The 19,980-nt window shown below is 42.0% G+C and overlaps 1 protein-coding gene across 1 annotated transcript in view; it reads left to right on the forward strand.

The window, feature by feature from the left end:
- Positions 1 to 14,479, forward strand: part of ACTR2 (actin related protein 2) — a 45,266-nt gene extending 30,787 nt beyond the window's left edge. The window contains exons 4-9 of the mRNA XM_054021961.1: positions 1,529 to 1,601; positions 6,164 to 6,300; positions 8,657 to 8,806; positions 9,152 to 9,297; positions 9,836 to 9,968; positions 11,366 to 14,479. Coding sequence (XP_053877936.1) covers positions 1,529 to 1,601; positions 6,164 to 6,300; positions 8,657 to 8,806; positions 9,152 to 9,297; positions 9,836 to 9,968; positions 11,366 to 11,536 — 810 coding nt within the window. The 3' untranslated portion in view covers positions 11,537 to 14,479. The remainder of the gene's footprint in view (positions 1 to 1,528; positions 1,602 to 6,163; positions 6,301 to 8,656; positions 8,807 to 9,151; positions 9,298 to 9,835; positions 9,969 to 11,365) is intronic.
- Positions 14,480 to 19,980: the final 5,501 nt, after the last annotated feature.

Raw genomic sequence — 19,980 nt, forward strand, 5'->3', positions numbered from 1 at the left:
GCATTCCTCGTGCAGGTTCTAATCCAAGACATCTGCTGCAACCTGGTTATCAGTGCATAGCTTCTCATCCCATTATGCCATCACTCAACAGGCTCAAGACAATGCCAGGTTCGGGAGAGCTGTGTTGTAGTCCGCATGTCCATGAATTCTGAGCCCACCTCCTCGGATACTGCTTGTGAGTCATCTGACATGGGATGGACACAAGCAAGCACTCGCAGAAGAAAAAACGTTTACTAACCTTTCCATAACTGTTGTTCTTCAAGATGTGTTGCTCATGTCCATTCCACAACACACACTCCTGCCCCACTGTTGGAGTTGGTTGGCAAGAAAGAACTGAGATGGTGCGGGGCCGGCAGCGCCCTTATGCCAGAGCATAAGCACACGCACCAGAAGGCGCTAGAGCCGGGCTGACGGATACCACTGAGGGGGAAAATCTCCAGCAACAGTGCATGTGGTGCGCGCGCACCTGTTGTAGAATGGACATGAGCAACACATCTCGAACAACAGTTATGGAAAAATTAGTAACCGTTTTTTCAAGATCTGTGGGACCTACACATGCCTATCACTACATGTGGTATACCTCATCCAGTGCACTAAATGCCACAATAGCAACTATGTGGGTGAAACCAGACAATCATTATGCTTTTGAATGATCTCACACAGGAAAATGATAAAAGACAAAAATACCGTCACCTGTGAATGAAGCACTTTTCACAAAGCGATCACTCTGTCTGACCCATCAGTCCTCCTCGTCAAAGGAAACCTGCACAACACTGTCAAAAGACGAGCCTGGGAGCTTAGGGGTAACTTTGCTAGACACTAAAAATCATGGACTGAATAGAGACACTGGATTTCTGGCTTATTACAATCTGCAACCCACTAACAATGCCCTGCCCAGCCGCCTCTCTCCCCTTTCTTTTCCCCCTCTTACTGGAGGTGTGTTAACAGGCCATCTCACCTTGACTGGTCCTTTGAAATATGTTAACTACTTATGCTAAATAATCTCTTCCCCCTTGTATTTAACTGTGACAATTGAGTACGTTTCCCAGACCTGAAGAAGAGTTCCATTTTAGCTCAAAAAATTGTTTCCCCAACAAAAGTTGGTCCAATAAAAGATATTACCTCACCCACCTTTTCTCTCTAATGTCCTGGGACTGATGTGGCTACAGCAACTCTGCATACTGATAGTTTCTCTCATTTGCATGAATGGGGAACTGCTTTGTAAGAATTTAAGTGTTGCTTATTGGAGTGAAATAAATCACTTTCTGAAGTGTATAAAAAAACGGAATGGTTGTGTAAAATCCAATTATTACAAGAAGCTACTGGTGGGTACAAGGAATCAAAGCATGTAGTTGTTGCCCCAACGTGCAACATAATGCTGCTAAATATTTGTCCAATAAAGGTAGCAAAGATGTATTATTTTGATCACCTAATAATCACAGTAAACTTTTCTTTTAAGCTGCTATAAATCTTTAAAGAATTTCCTCCTTATTTGGACACTAATTTTTGTTGTTTTTTTCTCCCCCAGGTAATGTTTGAGACATACCAGTTTTCTGGAGTATATGTAGCCATTCAAGCTGTTCTTACTTTGTATGCCCAAGGTAGGTAAAGGTTATAACTTAGCACATTTAAAATCTAAATGCATTACGTTGCTGAAGTCTTAATATGGTATTAATAGGGCTGCCGATTAATTGCAGTTAACTCACGCGATTAACTCAAAAAATTAATTGACAGCCCCAGCTATTCATAAAGAAAAGATCTTGGTCCCAATTCACCAGTAGCATAACTGAGCCAGCTGACTGGAACTTCATCAAGAGTTTTGGGTTGATGAGCATCGGCATGAGTAGTACTTCTCATGGTCCGTAGCTTATTCCTCCTTTCCCTATAAAAATAACACTGTGGATTCTTCTTTGTAAATGCTAAAACCTGGTAATATAGAACGAGACTGTCCTTGTATCTCAGACGTTTAAAATGTCATTTTCAGAAAGTCTTTAGCATGTTTTCAAGAAAAGGTTCCAACAAGTCCTTTAAACTTTGATTTCATTTTATGGAAGCAAAATTACATTGCCTTAAGTCGATGCCTAAAAGTTGTGAAAAGCATTAAGATGACTGTGCTTTATTTCTTGGGCAAGAGAAGGAAGTAGATTTCTCTGACAAGTTGGAATAAATCATAATTTGAGTTTGAGCGTTAAGAGACTGGAGGTGAAATCCTGGCCCTGTTGAAACCAATGAGTGTTTGCTATTGACTGCAGTGGGACTTGGATTTCACCCTAGGACTTGAAAGAGAGTTAATTCCAAGCATATGTGTATGATAACATGACTCCTTACACCTTTTATTAGTAGCATGGTGAAATTATATTTAAATGGTAGAATGTGCACAGCTTTTTTGCAATAACATCTGTTATCACCACTTTTATGTCAAGAATGGTATAAATTTGCTCTGCCACACTACATGTTAAGCGCAAGATATTAACAATTGAACATGGTTATATTTACAAACTGAAGTGCTAGCTGAAAAACAGTTGAAACAATTTTATTCAGTACCGGGGGGGAGGTTCTTAGAAAAGGGAAAAACAAACCATCTGCAACAATTCAGAACTTATAGAAGATGACACTAAAATTCAGCTGACACATTTATGACACTTGAGTTAAGATATTGCCCAAACTTCTCTTAAATCCCCTCTTTTATTGGATTCATAGCTGAACAATAAAAATTCTTTCCAGGCTGAAATTTGGCGCGCACATATTCTCACTGGGAGGGATTTTTCTTTTGGTAATTTATATTCCTTCTAGGCCTTAGGGAAGTATCCTCATTCCCACTGCAGGGTAGGTGATAAACCTCTCTATTCCCGATCAAGGGCCTGCATCCCAAACTGCTGTCCTAACTTCAGGCTCTTGGACAGGACTCCAGAGGGCAGGATGGACTGCAGACTTCCTTCCCACTCTCAACTTCAAGGGCTGCCTGAGAGTCTCTCTTGACACTGCCTAAAGTCACACTCCTATGTCATGGCCTGATTTCTTTCTCAGTGGTGCTGAGCGCTTGCAATGCTCACTGATGTCAAAGAGTTTGGAAATTTAGCCTATAATTCTATATGTGCCTGCATTTCATGCATGGCATGTGATTTTTGAGACCATTCCTATGTAAATAGCAAGTTAAAAAATAATTTTAACCTTTAGAACGCTTTGATGTATAGATTGTCAGCAAAATGAATGCTTAGGACGGGATGTGTGAGACTTATAAGTATTTAATGTATCCAGTTTCCAAAGGGTTAATTCTGGGTGACACATACCCATGAACGCTATTAGCAGAAGTGAAAATACTCGTATACCTTTAATATGTCATGTGTTCCTAGGAATTGCAGTGCACATGATATGCAACTTCAGTCATTGCTTTAGAGATCTTTGTAATACCCAATCAAACTGGATGTTTGCCTTCCAATTCAAAATGAATAAGTGTTATTGAGCACATTATGTATGTAGCTACTGTTAAAACTATGTCCCCAGAAACTAGCTACTGCTTTTACCTGGTATTTTGCATATCTATTTATGCCTGAGGGAATTCTGCGCCAAAAAATTAAATATTCTGCGCACGATATTTTAAAATTCTGCAAATTTTATTTGTCAGTAAATAAATGTGGAGGCTCCAGCATGGCAGTGGGGAGCACAGGCCTCTGGCTGCACAGAGGTGGGTGATCACCCTGCTACCTCTTCTCCCCCTCTTCGCCCCCCTCCCCCCCCCCCCCCGGACATGGACTCGGCGGTGAGGCTGCACCCAACCCTGACACAGTGCAAGGGCTGGGCCTGCCCCAGAAACACCCCCGGGCCCTGCCCCTCTGCGCCAGGTGCACTGGGGTGGCTGGGCAGGCTGAGCCCAGCAGGCTCCACCCTGTCTCCCCCTTGCCCTGCCCTACCATGGGCATTTACCGTTGTACGGAAAACAGGATGGTGACCATGCATAACATCCAGCACGCATGGAAAGGGAAGATGACTGGCAGCGTCCGACTTCAGAGTCAGCGAGCCAGAGCAGCCACCCTCCCTCACCTGGCAGGAGAGAAGCTGCTCCATCCTACCTGCTTCACTCCCCACCCAGGCCTCGCTTGTGGGGAGGGGGGCTGAGCGAGCCAGAAACGTGCCGGGGGCGGGGAGGCACAGCATGGGAATGACTGAGACTCCCCTCCCCCTGACAGTCCGAGCAGAACAAGCCCTGGGCAGCTCGGCACTCACAGAAATGGGGGGGAGGGTGTGAATGGCACATGACCCTGCATGCTCCCCCACGCCTTGCCTCTGAGGGGGTAATGTCTGCTCCTCCTCCCTCTTCCCCCCCCCCCCAAACTATGCGCATGGGCGTCCCTCCTAGTGATTTACCTTTCTGCCAGCTGCTCTGGGCACCGGAAATGATGAGCCTGCACTGCTGGGAAGGAGCACCTGACCGCTGTTGCAGCTTCCCTTTACTTCCCCATCAGAGAGTCATTTTTTTTCTGAGGGGAAGCAAAGAAATAATCAGGGGACATGAATTCTGCGTGCACACAGTGGCACAGAATTCCTCCAGGAGTAATCTATTATATTTTTTAAAGGACGATCCTTATCCATCAAAATTAAACATTCCACAACAGTCTTTTTACAGTTAGTCTCCTGTGATTGACTAGTTCTTTCCTTGCTGTGGTGATAACATTGTTCTGCCTTATATTACTCTGCAGGAATGTTCCATTTATAAACTGGTTGGCAGATACTCCAATTCACTAATATACACGAGGCTCTGTTATGACAATTGTATGTGTCCATAAGTAACCAAATCAGTATAATATCTTCAGCCTCATTCCTGATGAAGAATTAATAGTTTGAAAACTCACTATTTAAAGTGAATTATGAAATTCAACCTCTAGTCATAAATTCCAAAACCCAGAATCCCACTTAAAACCTCATTAAAGGGGTATTGTCAGATTAAAAATCTTATATTTAAATGTATTTATTTGCTTGTGGTAACACATCAGAAACTAAAGCTAAAGATTCTACTTAGTCTCTGTACCGCAGACATAGACTATGCTAGCATAGCCCCCTAGTGTAGTTGCAGTCTACACCGACAGAGTTTTTCTGCCAGGTAGGAACACCATCTCCCCAAATGACATTAGCTGTGTTGACAGAAGCACTCCTCTGTTGAGTTAACAGTGTCTACGCTGGAGAGTTTGTCGGCATAATATGTACGTTTTTTCACAACCCTGACCTACTTAGCTATGTTGATATAGGTTTTAAGTATAGACCGAGCCTTACTTTTCATCATTAACTCTAACTAGTTGCTTTCTGCATTTTGCTTATGTGACCAATTCAAGGCCGTTTCACTTTCTGGATGTTCTAAATTACCACAATAATGTGTTTCTCATAACTTGACTAAACCAAAAAAACCCCAACTTCTCACTGGAATTAGACTTCCTAAAGGTTTGGCAAACCCCTTTCAAAACCCAAATTAATCTCAGACTGTCCTGGGAAAAACAAACTTAGAATGGCCAGTTTGTCGGCTCTGCTGTAATTTTTAAGTGGCTTTTGTTTACATCCTACAAAATATGAAATTACAGAAGCCTCAAGTCATGCACTCCAGCACCAATCAACTCAAAATCACACAATTCTGCTCAGTTATTCAAATAAAGTAAATTACGTGTGGCATGAATGAGATCTCCAGGTGTTCAGCATCTTTGAAAATGAGGCTAATCTGTTTGCACATTAATACAGAAAACAGGAGTTTATGCCCCAACCAGCATTTAACCAGTTTAAATATTCTCTATTTAATTGGAATGTGATTTATTGGGATGTCAGGATATGAGAAAAAATTCCATATGATGGGGCTGCAGTCAGTTAAGAAGGGTTAGTAGCATTTTTTTGTTAAAAGATTGGGGTGGAGGAGTTCATCTCTGTTCATACAGAATTTTCCAAGTAAAGTTTAAAACAAATAGTTGAAATGAAGTGGAGCACTTAATTTTACTACAATATTTTATTTTAAAATGTGATCAGACTTTTCTCAGAAGGGGAAAGGTCTCTCTTAATTAGGTCTGTTACTTCATCAGGGCAGTAGTCTGGCCACGCGGTTGGTCCAGTTAGGAGGACCCTAATGTACTGTGATATATCATTCTCTGTATCTGCTTTTAGATGTAATATTGCTGTTCTTACTTAGGCTTATTGACTGGTGTTGTTGTGGACTCTGGAGATGGTGTAACTCACATTTGCCCAGTATATGAAGGTTTCTCTCTTCCTCATCTTACCAGACGACTAGACATTGCTGGGAGGGATATTACCAGATACCTCATCAAGGTAAGCTGAAAAAAAATTTCTTGGCGCTACAGTCCCTATCCTAGTGATAGGCTGCTCTGTGGCCTCTATCCAAGTTCAAATCAGTTGAAGCCTAGAAAGTGGAAAGCTTGCTAGTAGTGGAGAAATCTGTCCTCTTTCCTCTCAGTCTAGGGGGGAAATTGTTCTTGTATGCTTTTCCCCAGGATGCCTTAAAGCAGGGTCATGTACGTGGTATGGAATTTGCTGTGGGATCCATTTTTAAAAATATGTTTCTAGTCCTTATGGGTTGCAAGAAGAACCTTCCAACTACAAACAGTGTACGTCAGTGCACTGATGGTACTAGTCTCTCAAACAGCTGCTCTGCGGTGTGTGAACTGGCCCATTAATCTCAGTGCCGTGATACCTGTGAAACCTAAGAGCAGTAATATTTAAATTGTCTGTCTATTTCACTGCTCATTATTTAGGCTGAAACTTCCCAGCTGAAGTGATTATTTCACAATTACAAACTGCCTCCCATATTCCAAAAGCCCCAGCCACCAGCCCACCCCTAAACACAAGCAACTCTGATTATCCGGTGTATATTAAAAATGGCAAATGTGGGAATAAGTTGAATTTAATATCAAAACACACTACCAGGGCTACTGTATTCCTACATAAACGTTCATATTTCATTTGTTAAATCCCCCTTTTTAAAATTTAAATTCAGCTGCTTGCAGCATGCACGGGAATTTCCCTTTAAAACCCAGGATTTCTGTGCTGCAGAGCCCAGAGCCTTGCCCAGTGGTGTTCTGGAAAGAGTGGATGGGTGGAGGGGGGAGAGGGGGGGCCTCAGCAGTTCTAATATTTTGCATTCTTGGGGCTTGCTTTGCAGTGTGGATAGTGGGTGGTGCTTCCTGTCCTCTGATCCTTCCCTGCCTAACCAATGCCAATCAGAAACCAAAGATTCGGAGGACCCCTTTAGACAAGGCCCTCCTGGTCATTGCTTCCATTTCCAAAATGCTGGGCTTGAGATGTGCTGCCCCAAATTCTGCCTCATCTCCCTCTAAAAACATTCATACTAGACTGAGTTATACTCTAAGGGTATGTCTTCACTACCGGCTGGATCGGCGGGCAGCAATCGATCTATCGCGTCTAGTCTAGACGTGATAAATGGATCCCCAAGCGCTCTCCAGTCGACTCCTGTACTCCAGCTCAGGGAGAGGTGCAGGCAGAGTCAAAGGGGAAGCGTCAGCAGTCGACTCACCGTAGTGAAGACACCGCGGTTAGTAGATCTAAGTAACGGAGCTGAAGTTGCGTAACTTAGATCGATTTTCTCCCCCTCCTCCCCAAGTGTAGACCAGGTCTAAGAATCAGACTTCAAAAGGGAGCTGTGAGTAAGTGTGACTTGCGTACCAATAAACCAGAAGGTATGAGTATATACTTGCACAGGAGTCTAAGTTGGTAAGTAACTTACACTCCGTAATACATTATTTCTGAATTTGGTCCCACCTGATGTGGGGGAAATCCATTTGGAGAGGTTCCCATAGTGAGTTTCAGTTAATGGCTACAGTGACTGCATACCTAAAAGGATTTCACATACTATGTTTGGTAAAACTGTTAATCAATTTCACAACATCTTTGGCATATCAAAAACTAACGTAGCCTGGGATTTAGCCACTCAAATTGATGAAGAATACATTCTGTGCATGTGAATCTTCAGAGCTAGATTTCAGAGTGATAGCCATGTTAGTCTGGATCAGCAAAAAACCCATATGCCCAAACAAATTTGTTAGTCTCTAAGTTGCCACAAGGACTCCTCGTTTTTTCAGAACTAGAGTAATTCTTTTAAAGATTTTCAAGTATGTGGGAAAATCTTTCCCAATATTCATATGACAGTGAGGAATGTATATGTTTTCTACAGTAAGAGTGACTCTGTTCAGTCAATAAAGTGGTCAAATTAAAATAAATTGTATTGTTGCTACAACCTATAAAGACCTAAAAGAAATCAGCCAGATTGAGAAATCACAATGAAGCTCCAAATTTTGAAATGAAATCCCAAGAAAAAGAACAATTTGTTAGATCTTTCTTTCACTTTTTCTTTTGTAAAGATCATAGTGAAAACAGTAGTGCAGAATGTATCTTCCACTTTTCAGAGTTATTCTGTCATATTCACGCTGATAGAAATAAATGCAATTTGATCCCTCCCCTTATTTTCTTAAACTTGATTCTTGTCACATTTTTCATTTAATTTGTCTTTAGAGAATTCTCCGTTTCTTCTGAGAAATACAAAAGAAGGGGAGAAATCAATTAAATGTGCATGCATATACACTTAATCACGGACAGTGAGCACTGAGCCACTCTTCAAATTTATTGCTAACCCAACATTCTTTTCCCATAGTTGCTCTTGCTGCGAGGATATGCCTTCAACCATTCTGCTGACTTTGAAACTGTTCGTATGATCAAGGAAAAGTTATGCTATGTGGGATACAACATTGAACAGGAGCAGAAACTGGCCTTAGAGACCACAGTACTAGTTGAGTCCTATACGGTGAGTGTATATATATTAGAGATGTACATCAATTTTGAAGTTAAACTCATATGATGAAGACTCTCTTCCAGTATAAGTTAACACCATTTCAGGTGGTAGACTCCTTGCCTTTGTAAATAGCTGCAGATTACGTTATAAAATGACTGCAAGACTTGGAACTTTCTTTCAACAATACTAAACAATGTTTTTTGTAATGGCTTGAAACTATAGTAAGTTTTTTGGAAAAATATATTTTTCCTATTATGTACTGTTTCATAGTGAAAGATCCTGCTTTTTTTGGTCTACTAAGTATTAGTATCTAAGTAATATCAGAATAAGCTTTTATTTGTGCTTTCTATTCTATAGCTCCCTGACGGCAGGATTATCAAAGTTGGTGGAGAGCGTTTTGAGGCACCAGAAGCTCTGTTTCAGCCTCACTTAATCAACGTAGAGGGGGTTGGTGTTGCTGAACTGCTGTTTAATACAATCCAGGCTGCTGACATTGACACCAGGTAAAAGCAGGACATCCTAGAATGCTATGGATCTTCTCTAAAACTTCTATCAGGGCACAAGTGTGGACAAGGAAAAATCAGTTCATCCACAAAAAATGGACCTTTCATAGCAATAGGCGAAAGACATTTTCTAAATACAGGTGTAATGCTACGTGTGAGTGAGGTGTTTCCTTGTGAGGTTAGTATTCACAAGTTAACGTAATCTCTCTTTGAAATGGAGTTTGTAGTGCTTAGAACTAAACAATAACAAACATACATTTAGGACACGCAGCGTTATTCCACTCCTAAAATCTCTGCTCTCCAAAGCATATTGCATGGAGAGTTTACATTGAGCAAGAGAATATGTATCTATTTCAGAGTTCATTATAAAGGCATTGTGTCTGTTCAGTGACAGCTGTCTGCATTTCTTGGAATTTCACTTACCTGCTTACCTGTATATTGGGGTTTCTGTATTCGTTGTACAGAGGAGAAACTGTTGCCGCTAGAAAAAATGTTTTTTTTGTTGTTTTTTTGTTTTTTTTTCCCCCACCTCTATTAGGTCTGAATTCTATAAGCACATTGTATTGTCTGGAGGTTCCACTATGTACCCTGGGCTGCCTTCACGACTGGAACGTGAACTTAAACAGCTGTACCTGGAACGGGTTCTGAAAGGAGATGTGGAAAAACTCTCTGTAAGTAGTGATTGATTAGTTGCTTCATTTGTAGATAGATCAGATATCCTGAACTACCACTAGAGGGAGCGAGATGGTCAGCAATAGGATGGAAAAAGCAATATGTGAAGTATTAACATCCCATCCTCTCTAACTGAAACATCAGTGTTTCAGAATGACCAGTACAGACTTTGTATAGCCATCCTGGTGAAATGTTTAAATACACTTGAAACAAGGCCACAGTACTAGGTTACTTCAGAAGGTTAAGCAGAGTTTCAATGTAAATATATGCTGTTAAACTTTGGTGAGCAGTCCTGCTCTCAGACCTAACTTGGCACCTTAGGAAATGAGCTACTATTAGCAAGAAAATTAGTTGCCTTTTCTAAACAGTGGCAGTGCCTGCTCCGTGTCAGTTTTGAATTTTAGCTCTTAGAGCTTGGATGGCTTACCTGCCTCTTTCTCCTTGAATTTTTTATTTTTAATACCGCATTCCACAATTACTCTGTGTGGCTCAGTCTTTTCCTTCCCTTTAATTCATTGATAATTGTAGTGGGCAGACGTACCACTCACGAGAATTGCAGAACTAAGATTGCATTGTATTGCTGTCTGCATTGTAGAAGGAAGGTCTCTCTTTAGAGAGGAAATGCTTTTTGGAATGAAGGGGTTTGTTTTTCCCCTTCAGTCTTGAATTGCATCCAGATTTTTTTCAAAATACCTTTTAACAAAATACATTTTAATAAAACATTTGCTCTCTAAATCCCCAAAGAGGACTTATTTAAAGAAAGTTTTCTGGATCATAATTGGACTAAGCTCATCATATAGGTAGCCAGAATATTTAAACTGTACTAATTAGTCATGAAAACACTTAACATTCTTTTATCATTTTTAAATATTCCCAGTTTGGTGGCTTATATATTTAATGATCACACATTTAAAATGCAAAATAGTGCAGTGTGTAGGATTCAATCATCTACTCTGTAAGGGAACATGGAATAGTTAAAGTAGAAACCCAGGTGTGGAATCCTTTCCATTCCCCCACCCACCTGAGACTTAGTATAACTCTGGTCATATAAACTGTATAATATTTTGTGAATTGATGAACTGGTAACTTCCCTGATAATCTTAGCTATCAAAGCTGAATAAATAATTTAGAATGTGATTCTAACCCCTGGACTTCTCTATAGGTACACTCAAGATTCAGTTTTGGAGAGCAAGTTAATTGTTTCTGGTTTCCAATGCAAAGTAGCTATTTTATTGATTGTATTTTAGATTGCACAAGCAGAAAGCTCACGTGCAGCATGCCCTCTCCTAGCATTTCATTCACTTTCTTCCCACTAAACACAATTTCAGTTTCACTGTTAGGGTGATTTTTTTGGACCCAGGAATCCAAACAATACTGTGTCCCTTTTCCTTCTTAGAAATTTAAGATCCGTATTGAAGATCCACCTCGTCGAAAGCACATGGTGTTTCTGGGTGGTGCAGTTCTAGCAGACATCATGAAAGACAAAGACAACTTCTGGATGACCCGACAAGAATACCAAGAAAAGGGAGTGCGTGTGCTGGAGAAGCTTGGTGTGACTGTTCGATAAACTCCCGACCTTGTTCCCGTCACATGTCTAAAGCTTTTATTCCTTCATTGCCAGTCTTTGAACTCCTTTAGCTACATGACATGGAAAGGCCTGTCTGTGACCTTTGACCCAAAGGTCAGGTTTTGTTCTGGCTTCTTGGGGTAGCTTTTGTTAAATGTTTGTTAATATGGCTAAATTTGACCACTTCCCTGCAAACAAAACAGAGCAAGAGCAGCCTGTCTACTGCATTGTTCCTTCTCAGGAAGGCAATTCTGGTAGGCTTTTTTCTTCTGGGTTTATTGCTGTAGTGCTGCTGGCTTTTGTCTCTAGCTCACTGGGGGTGGTGTGCCTTTCTTAGCATAAGAAAACCTGTCAGCAGCAGCTTTTTATCCTCACGCTATTGTGGTGTTTACCTTTGCATCTTTGGCCTCCATCTCCATTGGCATTTTTTACCACAATTAGGAATTCTGATTAAAACCACAGTTAGAAACTGGTTTAACCAACCAAAATGGCTTTCCACACGGTTCCAACATAATTGGACTCCAAATGCACTGTCCACTTAAACTGTGTTAAAAGGCAGTTTATTTGCAGCTGTCTGAAATAATTCCTAAACAAAACGACACACTCAGTGGGGCTTTTCGTGGTACGTTTCTTCAGAATAGCTGTCTAAGCAGTTATTGCCACAAACCAACAATATCGGAAACCTCCAGTATTCTGACAAATTTAAATTCTTAGCCTTATAGTTTCTTCGTGTTGTATAGCTTCACTGCTAGGGGACACAGGGGGTCAACTTTATTTAGAAATACTCTTCTTTTTATAGTTAAATTTTGGTACCACGATGTGTCTATGTAATAGAGAGCAAGAGCTGTTATATTATCGATTCCATTTAATTGGGTTTGAGGCTTTGGCTAAGAAATTTTAGAGCTGTTGGGTCTGGAGTCTAAATCTTAATCTATTGAAAAATAACATTTTAAAAAATGCTTGTAATAATTCTAATTCGATACAATAAAATACCCCAACAAACTGAGTTGTAAATGCTTGTTGTAAGCGCTTTTGTGTACCTCAGAAGCGCTTCTATTAAAATTTGCAAGTACGTGAATCCAGTGCCAAGTAGTTATTGCAAATGAATCTTTCATCTTAACTGACCAATGTTTGTTTAAATAAAGCAAGTAGATATTTATAACAACCACTGGCAGTAGGTTATGAAGAATGACCTATATTTGTTGCAGTTAAAAATAACATTGACATGAGACTTGTTGCTAGTTGGTAAATATCCACAATTCACTCTGTCTAGTCTTGATTTTTGATACTTATGGGGGGGGGTGGGAAGGAAGTAAAACCAGCATTGAGAATGTTGTTTCCAAAAAACACATTAAAAGCTGAGATTCACTGAAAAATAGATATTACTGGTAATTATCAGACAGCGCTTTTTTTTTAAGTCTAGTTGCCAGCATGATTTTCTTGATAGGAAATACAGGTACTATCCTCAGAATAAAATCTGCTGCCTTGCTGCAAAGTGTAGCAAAAATTGCTCACATACACATTTCCATCGAACTATTCATTGTGTCACTTCCCCATTCATTGAAAATATCAAATTATATCATTTCTGACCTAATTTTTCTAAAACCTTACTACTGCATTTAACAACAGCAGAGCCAGGATCTGTTGTGGGAGGAGGGACAGACTTTCCAAGTTTGGTGTGCATGACGTTGCATTCATTCGTGTATATGCGAAGACCTGACAATTACACACATCTCTCTTTGAACAGTTAGCCCTCACAGAACACTGCAATATGTAAACCTTGCTTCGATTCCAAACTTTTTTTTTCCATTCCTAAATGGATGGAGAGAGACCTTCCTTTTGGCTGAAAGCATAACAATGTCTACATGTCTTTAATACTAAAACAGTCACCGAAGTACTGTTAATAGTGACCATTTAATTACAGGAGAGTGTTTTTGCAGCTGTGATTACCCTTAACTTGAACAATATGAATTTATAGGCATGCCGGTCATGCCTCAATGCATGCACTTACAATGGTTACTAGATTTTGGGGATATGGTTGTAAGGGGTACTCTGAACTCCTGTAGTTTTCTGTAAGTTTAAATACCTGATATGCTTTAGAAATGCCGTACAGCCGTCAGCAGTAGAAGACTTGCTTTTAGAACGAGTAGCAGTTGTAGCTTCTCACATGGTGCATGTCTCTTCGTTCTCAGTGTGTCCAAAAGCCATGGAAGTAAACCAAAGAATGACATTTTTAGAATAACAATCTGCCATTTGAACATTCGAATTTAGGGACTGACCCTGCACAACCCTTTGCTCAAGTTTATTCTCATACTGGCCTCAGGTAGGTGTGTCCGTGAGTAAGGATCACAAGATCAGACCCTTAGGTTTGAGTACTTCACAGCACCATGAGCAACAGATATCGCTCAGTTTTACAGTAACTGGAGTTTCTATGGAGACTCTGTATTTATATTAAACCTGAGCGTTTAAAATTATTGCTATCCTGGGTTTGAGAGAGCACATTTAGACATAATCCAAATGGCATATTTGTGTGTTGAATGGGTGTTCCTGTGCTCAGTGCAGTTCCCTCTCATGTGTGTGATTTTCCCACTTCAGAACTTCTGTGTTGCTGGGAAAGCGATCTGGTTTGAACTTTTTAAAAACCAAATACCAAGTTAAATTTACAATTTAACTTTAACGGGAGTCTGAGCATAAATACAGGATGCCTCAGCAATTGTAAGAGTTCTTGTGAACAACCTATTTTTAAACGTACCTGCTTTGAAAACACAATGTGTTTTAGGATGTTAATGTCTGTAGCTATTAACGTGAATGGCTTTTTTTTATACTGTTCTGAGCAATGTTAAAACAGTGACATTTAAGACTACGACTGGAAAGAGAAACATCCACTTAAATAAATTGACAGGTCTTTTCAATTTAAAAAATAAAATCGGATTTTTCGAAGTAGCTCGTGTTTGTTGGGTCTCCTTTGGGAAGTCACAATTCTGTCGTTCATTATATTTTCTCCTATAATCAGCCACTTACATTGGAAATGTTGTGAACGGTTAACTAGAGAATCTGAGACATCAACATAACAGGCTCCTTATTGATCACTAGCACGTTTAGAAATGCACCAGCACCCATTGCTGGATCTAGGATTAAGTACCTATGTAGAGGAGAAACACATCAATGAAAAAGAACCTTGTCAAGACTCTTAATCTCAGTTCAGAATTCAGGCTGGCAGGTGCTATGATTTTCTGTGCTCGGTACTGTGACGGGCTCTCAGCTCCCATTGGCTTTAGAATACACAGGACAGTACTGGCCCAGAGACATAGAGTAAAGCCTTCAAAAGTAATGTTTTCATATTGAAAAAAATAACACTTGGCATTAAGTGGCAGGGTGCTAAATACTCTTTCTGACTTAATCGATAAAGTGAAGAATTGTGCTAGCTGTAAGGGGCTAGGTAGGTCTGTTTTAAAAGCTGCACTTAATTTGAAGCAGCTTCGTATAGCACAGTGTTCGTGTCTTTTCAGCACTGGGTCCTGTTTACCCCAGAGATTTCAATAGGTTTGGTAACTGGCTAGTGTCATGGTTGGCTTTAACCATGGCTTTTGTCCATGCACGCTAAAGCTTATACTAGATAAACTGTGCCAGCTAATTGTTTCACACTGGCCATCAACATTGGGTGGCGCACACACCCCTTTTGGTGTGTAGAATACTGCCCCCGATGGAACCAAGTTTGGCCAGTTTCGCTGGGTACTTCCATGTCTATATGTCCTCCGGGCACTCTGTCCCCTACTGAGCAACTTGGGGTAATTGCCCAGGTCTACCTAGGATGAACTAAAACACCAGGGGGGAGGGATAGCTCAATGGTTTGAGCATTGGCCTGCTAAACCCAGGGTTGTGAGTTCAATCCTTGAGGGGGCCACTTGGGGATCTGGGGCAAAATCAGTACTTGGTCCTGCTAGTGAAGGCAGGGGGCTGGACTTGATGACCTTTCAAGGTCCCTTCCAGTTCTAGGAGATGGGATACCATTCGGCACCATGGTGGATGTAGCTCTATGTGGTTGTGTTGTGAAAAATGCTGCCGTGGATACAACTGTCTTTGTAGTTGGGTCAGATGAGTTTTGTGTTGTGTGCAGATGATTGTAGCTAGGACCTTAATGGAGGAAGGGAAAAAAATTCTAATGTCCCATCACCATATGGAATGCTCCACCTCTGCTCAGTAACCATTTTCAAGGCTTCTTTTCTTTAATGTGGCCATGTTTCTGCCCATGACGTTGGATTGTGACAAAAGCACGTCTTCCTTGTGTTTACAGCCCTTTCCATACTGCTCTGTTATGGCAACGTATGCCAAGCACCTTGAACGCTACAAAGAGTCAACCTTACCCTACACTCATTTGCCTGTGTTCTGGCAAATATGAAAATTGCAAGAAAATTTTTCAAATGGTCTTTGATGTTACTCTGTAGCCGCCGTTAAAAATGTACACTGAGTAATTGTTTTGTCCAAGGCCACCTCTTAGGAGTGAAATGGGTGACAAAGAATGTTTTCACTGGCAGCTCACCTTGTGTTGGTTTCTGGAGCAAAGTCACCCTGTATTGGGGAAATTTCAGCATTCTAGGCCCAACGGGCCTGAGGAAAACAGATACGACTCCCAACTTGTGTTCTCCCTTATGGGGGGGCGGGAAAGGGATGGAAGGGGGGAGTGAATTTTGCTTGTCTTCAGAAGACCATGCACAAGCAAAGAAGGTAGGACAAAGCTGTGATGCAGACAGTAGTACATAGCTCTGCATATTCCGAGTTACATTTTCAACAAATTTCTAGCAAAATACCATCCACGGGAATAACCCACCTTCCAGATACCTGTATTTACATCTATTCCCCGAAGCAGGACTGCCAAGACTACTAATCATAGGCAAAGGATACATTTTTAAAACGTCTTTCACAGTTGTAGAAATGCTCCCTGAACTTAGCTGTCTCTATTCTGAGCCTTGGAATAGGTTGGGCAGGAAGGGAATTTTAGGGAAAGAGGAAACTTTTGGCTCAGCCTGTCTATTTTTTCCTTCCTTCAGAGAAATTAGACACAAACATGAGAAGGTTATTCCAGAATAGGAACTAAGCTTCCTTAGGAGGAGACAGAGCTAGGAACCTTTTAATGGAACCTAGCTCTGACTCATCTTGCCAACCCAACTGGTGCATCCCAGCTACAAAACTGGGAAGGGAAATGGAGCCCTGGCCTTTCCCCCAGGCTACCTATAACCCCAAATCCAGGAGTGTTTGTTGAAAACCTATCAATTGCCAGCAGCAAGCACAGTAGGAGAGGTGGAACCAACCCCCGTGAGAGGTGCATCCACCCACCTGTAAAGCTGTCCCCAATTCACCTTTTCCCCAGCCGATCTCTTTATTTGTTCTGAAGCTTAGATGTTGCAGGGATCTTTCTCCTGCACCAATTTTATCCTGTAATCTGCCCAACCTAGAGAGAAACAAAGCATTTTAAATCTCTTCAGGCATTTTTAAATTGGTACTTGCTAACATCAAAGCAGAGCTTACAGCACATGCTTTGAATGCGTCAGGCACGTGCTGACTTTCTAAAAGCAGTGACACTAGTGCAGGGGTGTCCAGTCCAAATCTGCACCTTTGCTGCACTTCCCTTTCCCATACCAATCCATCCCCCGCACCCCTGCTGCCATCTTTCTTGGCTCCCATAGGAAAGTTGAGGTGGGAAGGTTCTAAAGACTTGAAAGGCAGGATCTGGGGGAAACTGTCCAGCCTCTTCTTGGTGTCTGTCACACCTACCTCCAGCCACAAAATGCTAAAGGAAAGAGCTGTCCCCGTGCCACCTCGGCACTAGTCAGTGTCCCTTTGGAATAGCTTAGGGTTTTCTCCTGGTTTGGATAATTGATCCTCCTTTTAACATGCATCTTCAATAAGCAGCCTGGCAACTTAAGTAAAAGCTGGATGGATTTGCTAATTCTCATAATGCTGTAGGTTTCTCCCAGTAGGAAAGAGTAGTTGTAAATAGGATGTTAGAACTTTAAATGTTAACATCGCTGTAACTAGAACCTCTAAAACGGGTGGGCAAACTTTTTGGGCTGAGGGCCACATCTGGGTGGGGAAATTGTATGCAGGGCTGGGGCGGGGATGCGGTGTGCAGGAAGGGGCTCAGGGAAGGGGGTTGGGGTGCAGAGTGCAGGAGGCTGCTCAGGGAGCTCGTGGCAGGGGGTTGGGGTGTAGGAAGGGGGCTTAGGGCAGGGAGTTGGGTGCGGGGTGCAGGAGGGGTTCGGGCACTAGGGCTGGGGCAGGCTCCCTGGATGCCTGCCCTGTCCCCGGAAACGCTGCGGCCCCTGGGGGAGGGAGGGTGGAGGGCTCAGGGCTCTGCATGTGCTGTCCTTGCTGCACTTCCAGGTACCTCCCCCGAAGCTCCCATTAGCCAGGGTTCCCCGTTCTCACCCAATGGGAGCTGCGGGGAGCAGTGCCTGGAGGCAAGGGCAACGAACGGAGCCCTCTGCCCTCCCCTCCCCGCCACCGGAGAGCGGCATGGGGCCCGCAGCGCCACGGAGGGCAAGCCCACAGGCCGGATCCAGCCCGCAGTTTGCCCAACCTTGCTCTAAAACATGGTCAGCCCTAGAGGCTAAATGGCATATGAATCCACGTAGCATGCGAGACCAAACTACCACGTAATTTAATAGATAATTACCCAAGTGCTTAAAATACGGGTGGGTGACCAAATGAACCAAACAACTGACTAGATTATTTCTAAATACTCTAATTTCTCTTATATTTTAGCATATTCTATTCATACTTGCACTATTAATTCTTGGCCAAGATCCGGTGTAGCATCATTGAGGCACGCGTGGAAGGGATAATACTTGGTCATTGGCAGGATATTGTGCGGACAACCCATCAGGTATTTTTCTCTGTCTCAGTACTGCGAACGCATTAGTTTGCTCATTCACATGATCATTAGCACGATTTGTAAAAGATGATTCCTGTTTGCTTACACTGGAATAAGGATGACCTAACCTGTGGGTCTCCCTTGTGACAAGATACAACGCAAACTGAAAACAATGACTAACCGCACAGAGGAAGTGCCCAGAGCGGGGCACCACGTGACCATGAGTTTGAGTCTCCTCTTCTGTTTGTTCTTTCTAATTGCTGCGTTTCAAACACAATCTGTGGTGACAGATGCAGGAATCGTTGGGGAAATCTATAGCCCCTGTTGTTGAGGCGGTCAGACAGCTGATCACAATGGTTACGTTTACCTTAGAATCTGTTCACTAGACAGGTTAGATTGTCAAATGAGCGACTGGATTATCCCTCGACCATTCATCTATTTACTCATACAGAAGGAATTTAATTTCGAAAGGAATAATTTTAGGGCGAGTGTTCCTCTGATACGACAATGCCGTAGGATATGAAAATGGAAGATGTAAATACAGTGCCTTTCCCCACCAGTGTTCATTCTACACCCCCGTCTCCCCCCCCGCTGTTCTGTAGGTGTCCCTAAGAACAATCGTACAAATGGAAAAAGCAAAAGGGCACCTTTGGTTTGAGACAAGAGCCCTGAGGCACCTCCACCAATCTCCAGCAGAAACATTAGGAATAAAAAGTTGGACTGCTGAAAGATCCTGCTATGCGCTTCAGCGACATCTCCTTTATGTTGTATCTAAATGGCTTTCCCATGTGCAGGTATAGATTAGCTGCAAAATCTGCATTTTTTTGAGAGGTGGGCTGCTCCCTTATATAAGAGAATTCATTCTATTGTTGGAAGTTTTTGTTAGGTGGAGAAGTCAGAAGGGAGTGACCGCCCCCCCCCCCCCCATTTTAGTACAGTTGTTGCTTGTCAAGAATATGCATGGTCTGTTTTCTTCAGCCTCTTGGCTTGTCTGATAAAATGATTAGCTGTTAGACAGGCAGAGGGAAAGGATCACATCTGCATCAGACAGGAAGACTGGGACAGTAGAAAGGGGAAAAAAAATCCCTACTTGAATCACAGCTGCCCCCCATGCATAGTAATAGAGCTTGCCAAGAATATTCACATTGATTTAGGGAGAAAAGCTGAGGAAAGCATTTAAACCCCAGCTAGCTTGGACCAGTGACAAACTCTCTCAGAGACTATTCCCACTTAGGCCAAAAGAAGGTTTTCAAGCCATGTTCCTTCCTCCCCCCTCCCCTCCCGCCCCTCTCACACACAGACAGACACACACACACACACAAAAACTATGGAGTAAATGACAAAAGTGCATGTGGAAAGCAGCTTTAAGAACTGAGCAATAGCTGAAGGTAGAAACACTTATTCTACCTTGATGACATTACCATTGTTACTTAATCTTGTGATTAAAAACGAGCTGGGCAAATAATTCTTGACTAATTTAAGGCAATGGAAGACTTGGCATGCACTTTGGATCACGTCATTTCACTAATTTTGTCTCTATTTATGCATTGTCTGCAATCAGAGCAGGGTTGTT

The sequence above is a fragment of the Malaclemys terrapin genome, chromosome 3, assembly GCF_027887155.1.
Source record: "Malaclemys terrapin pileata isolate rMalTer1 chromosome 3, rMalTer1.hap1, whole genome shotgun sequence".
Classification (NCBI taxonomy): domain Eukaryota; kingdom Metazoa; phylum Chordata; order Testudines; family Emydidae; genus Malaclemys; species Malaclemys terrapin.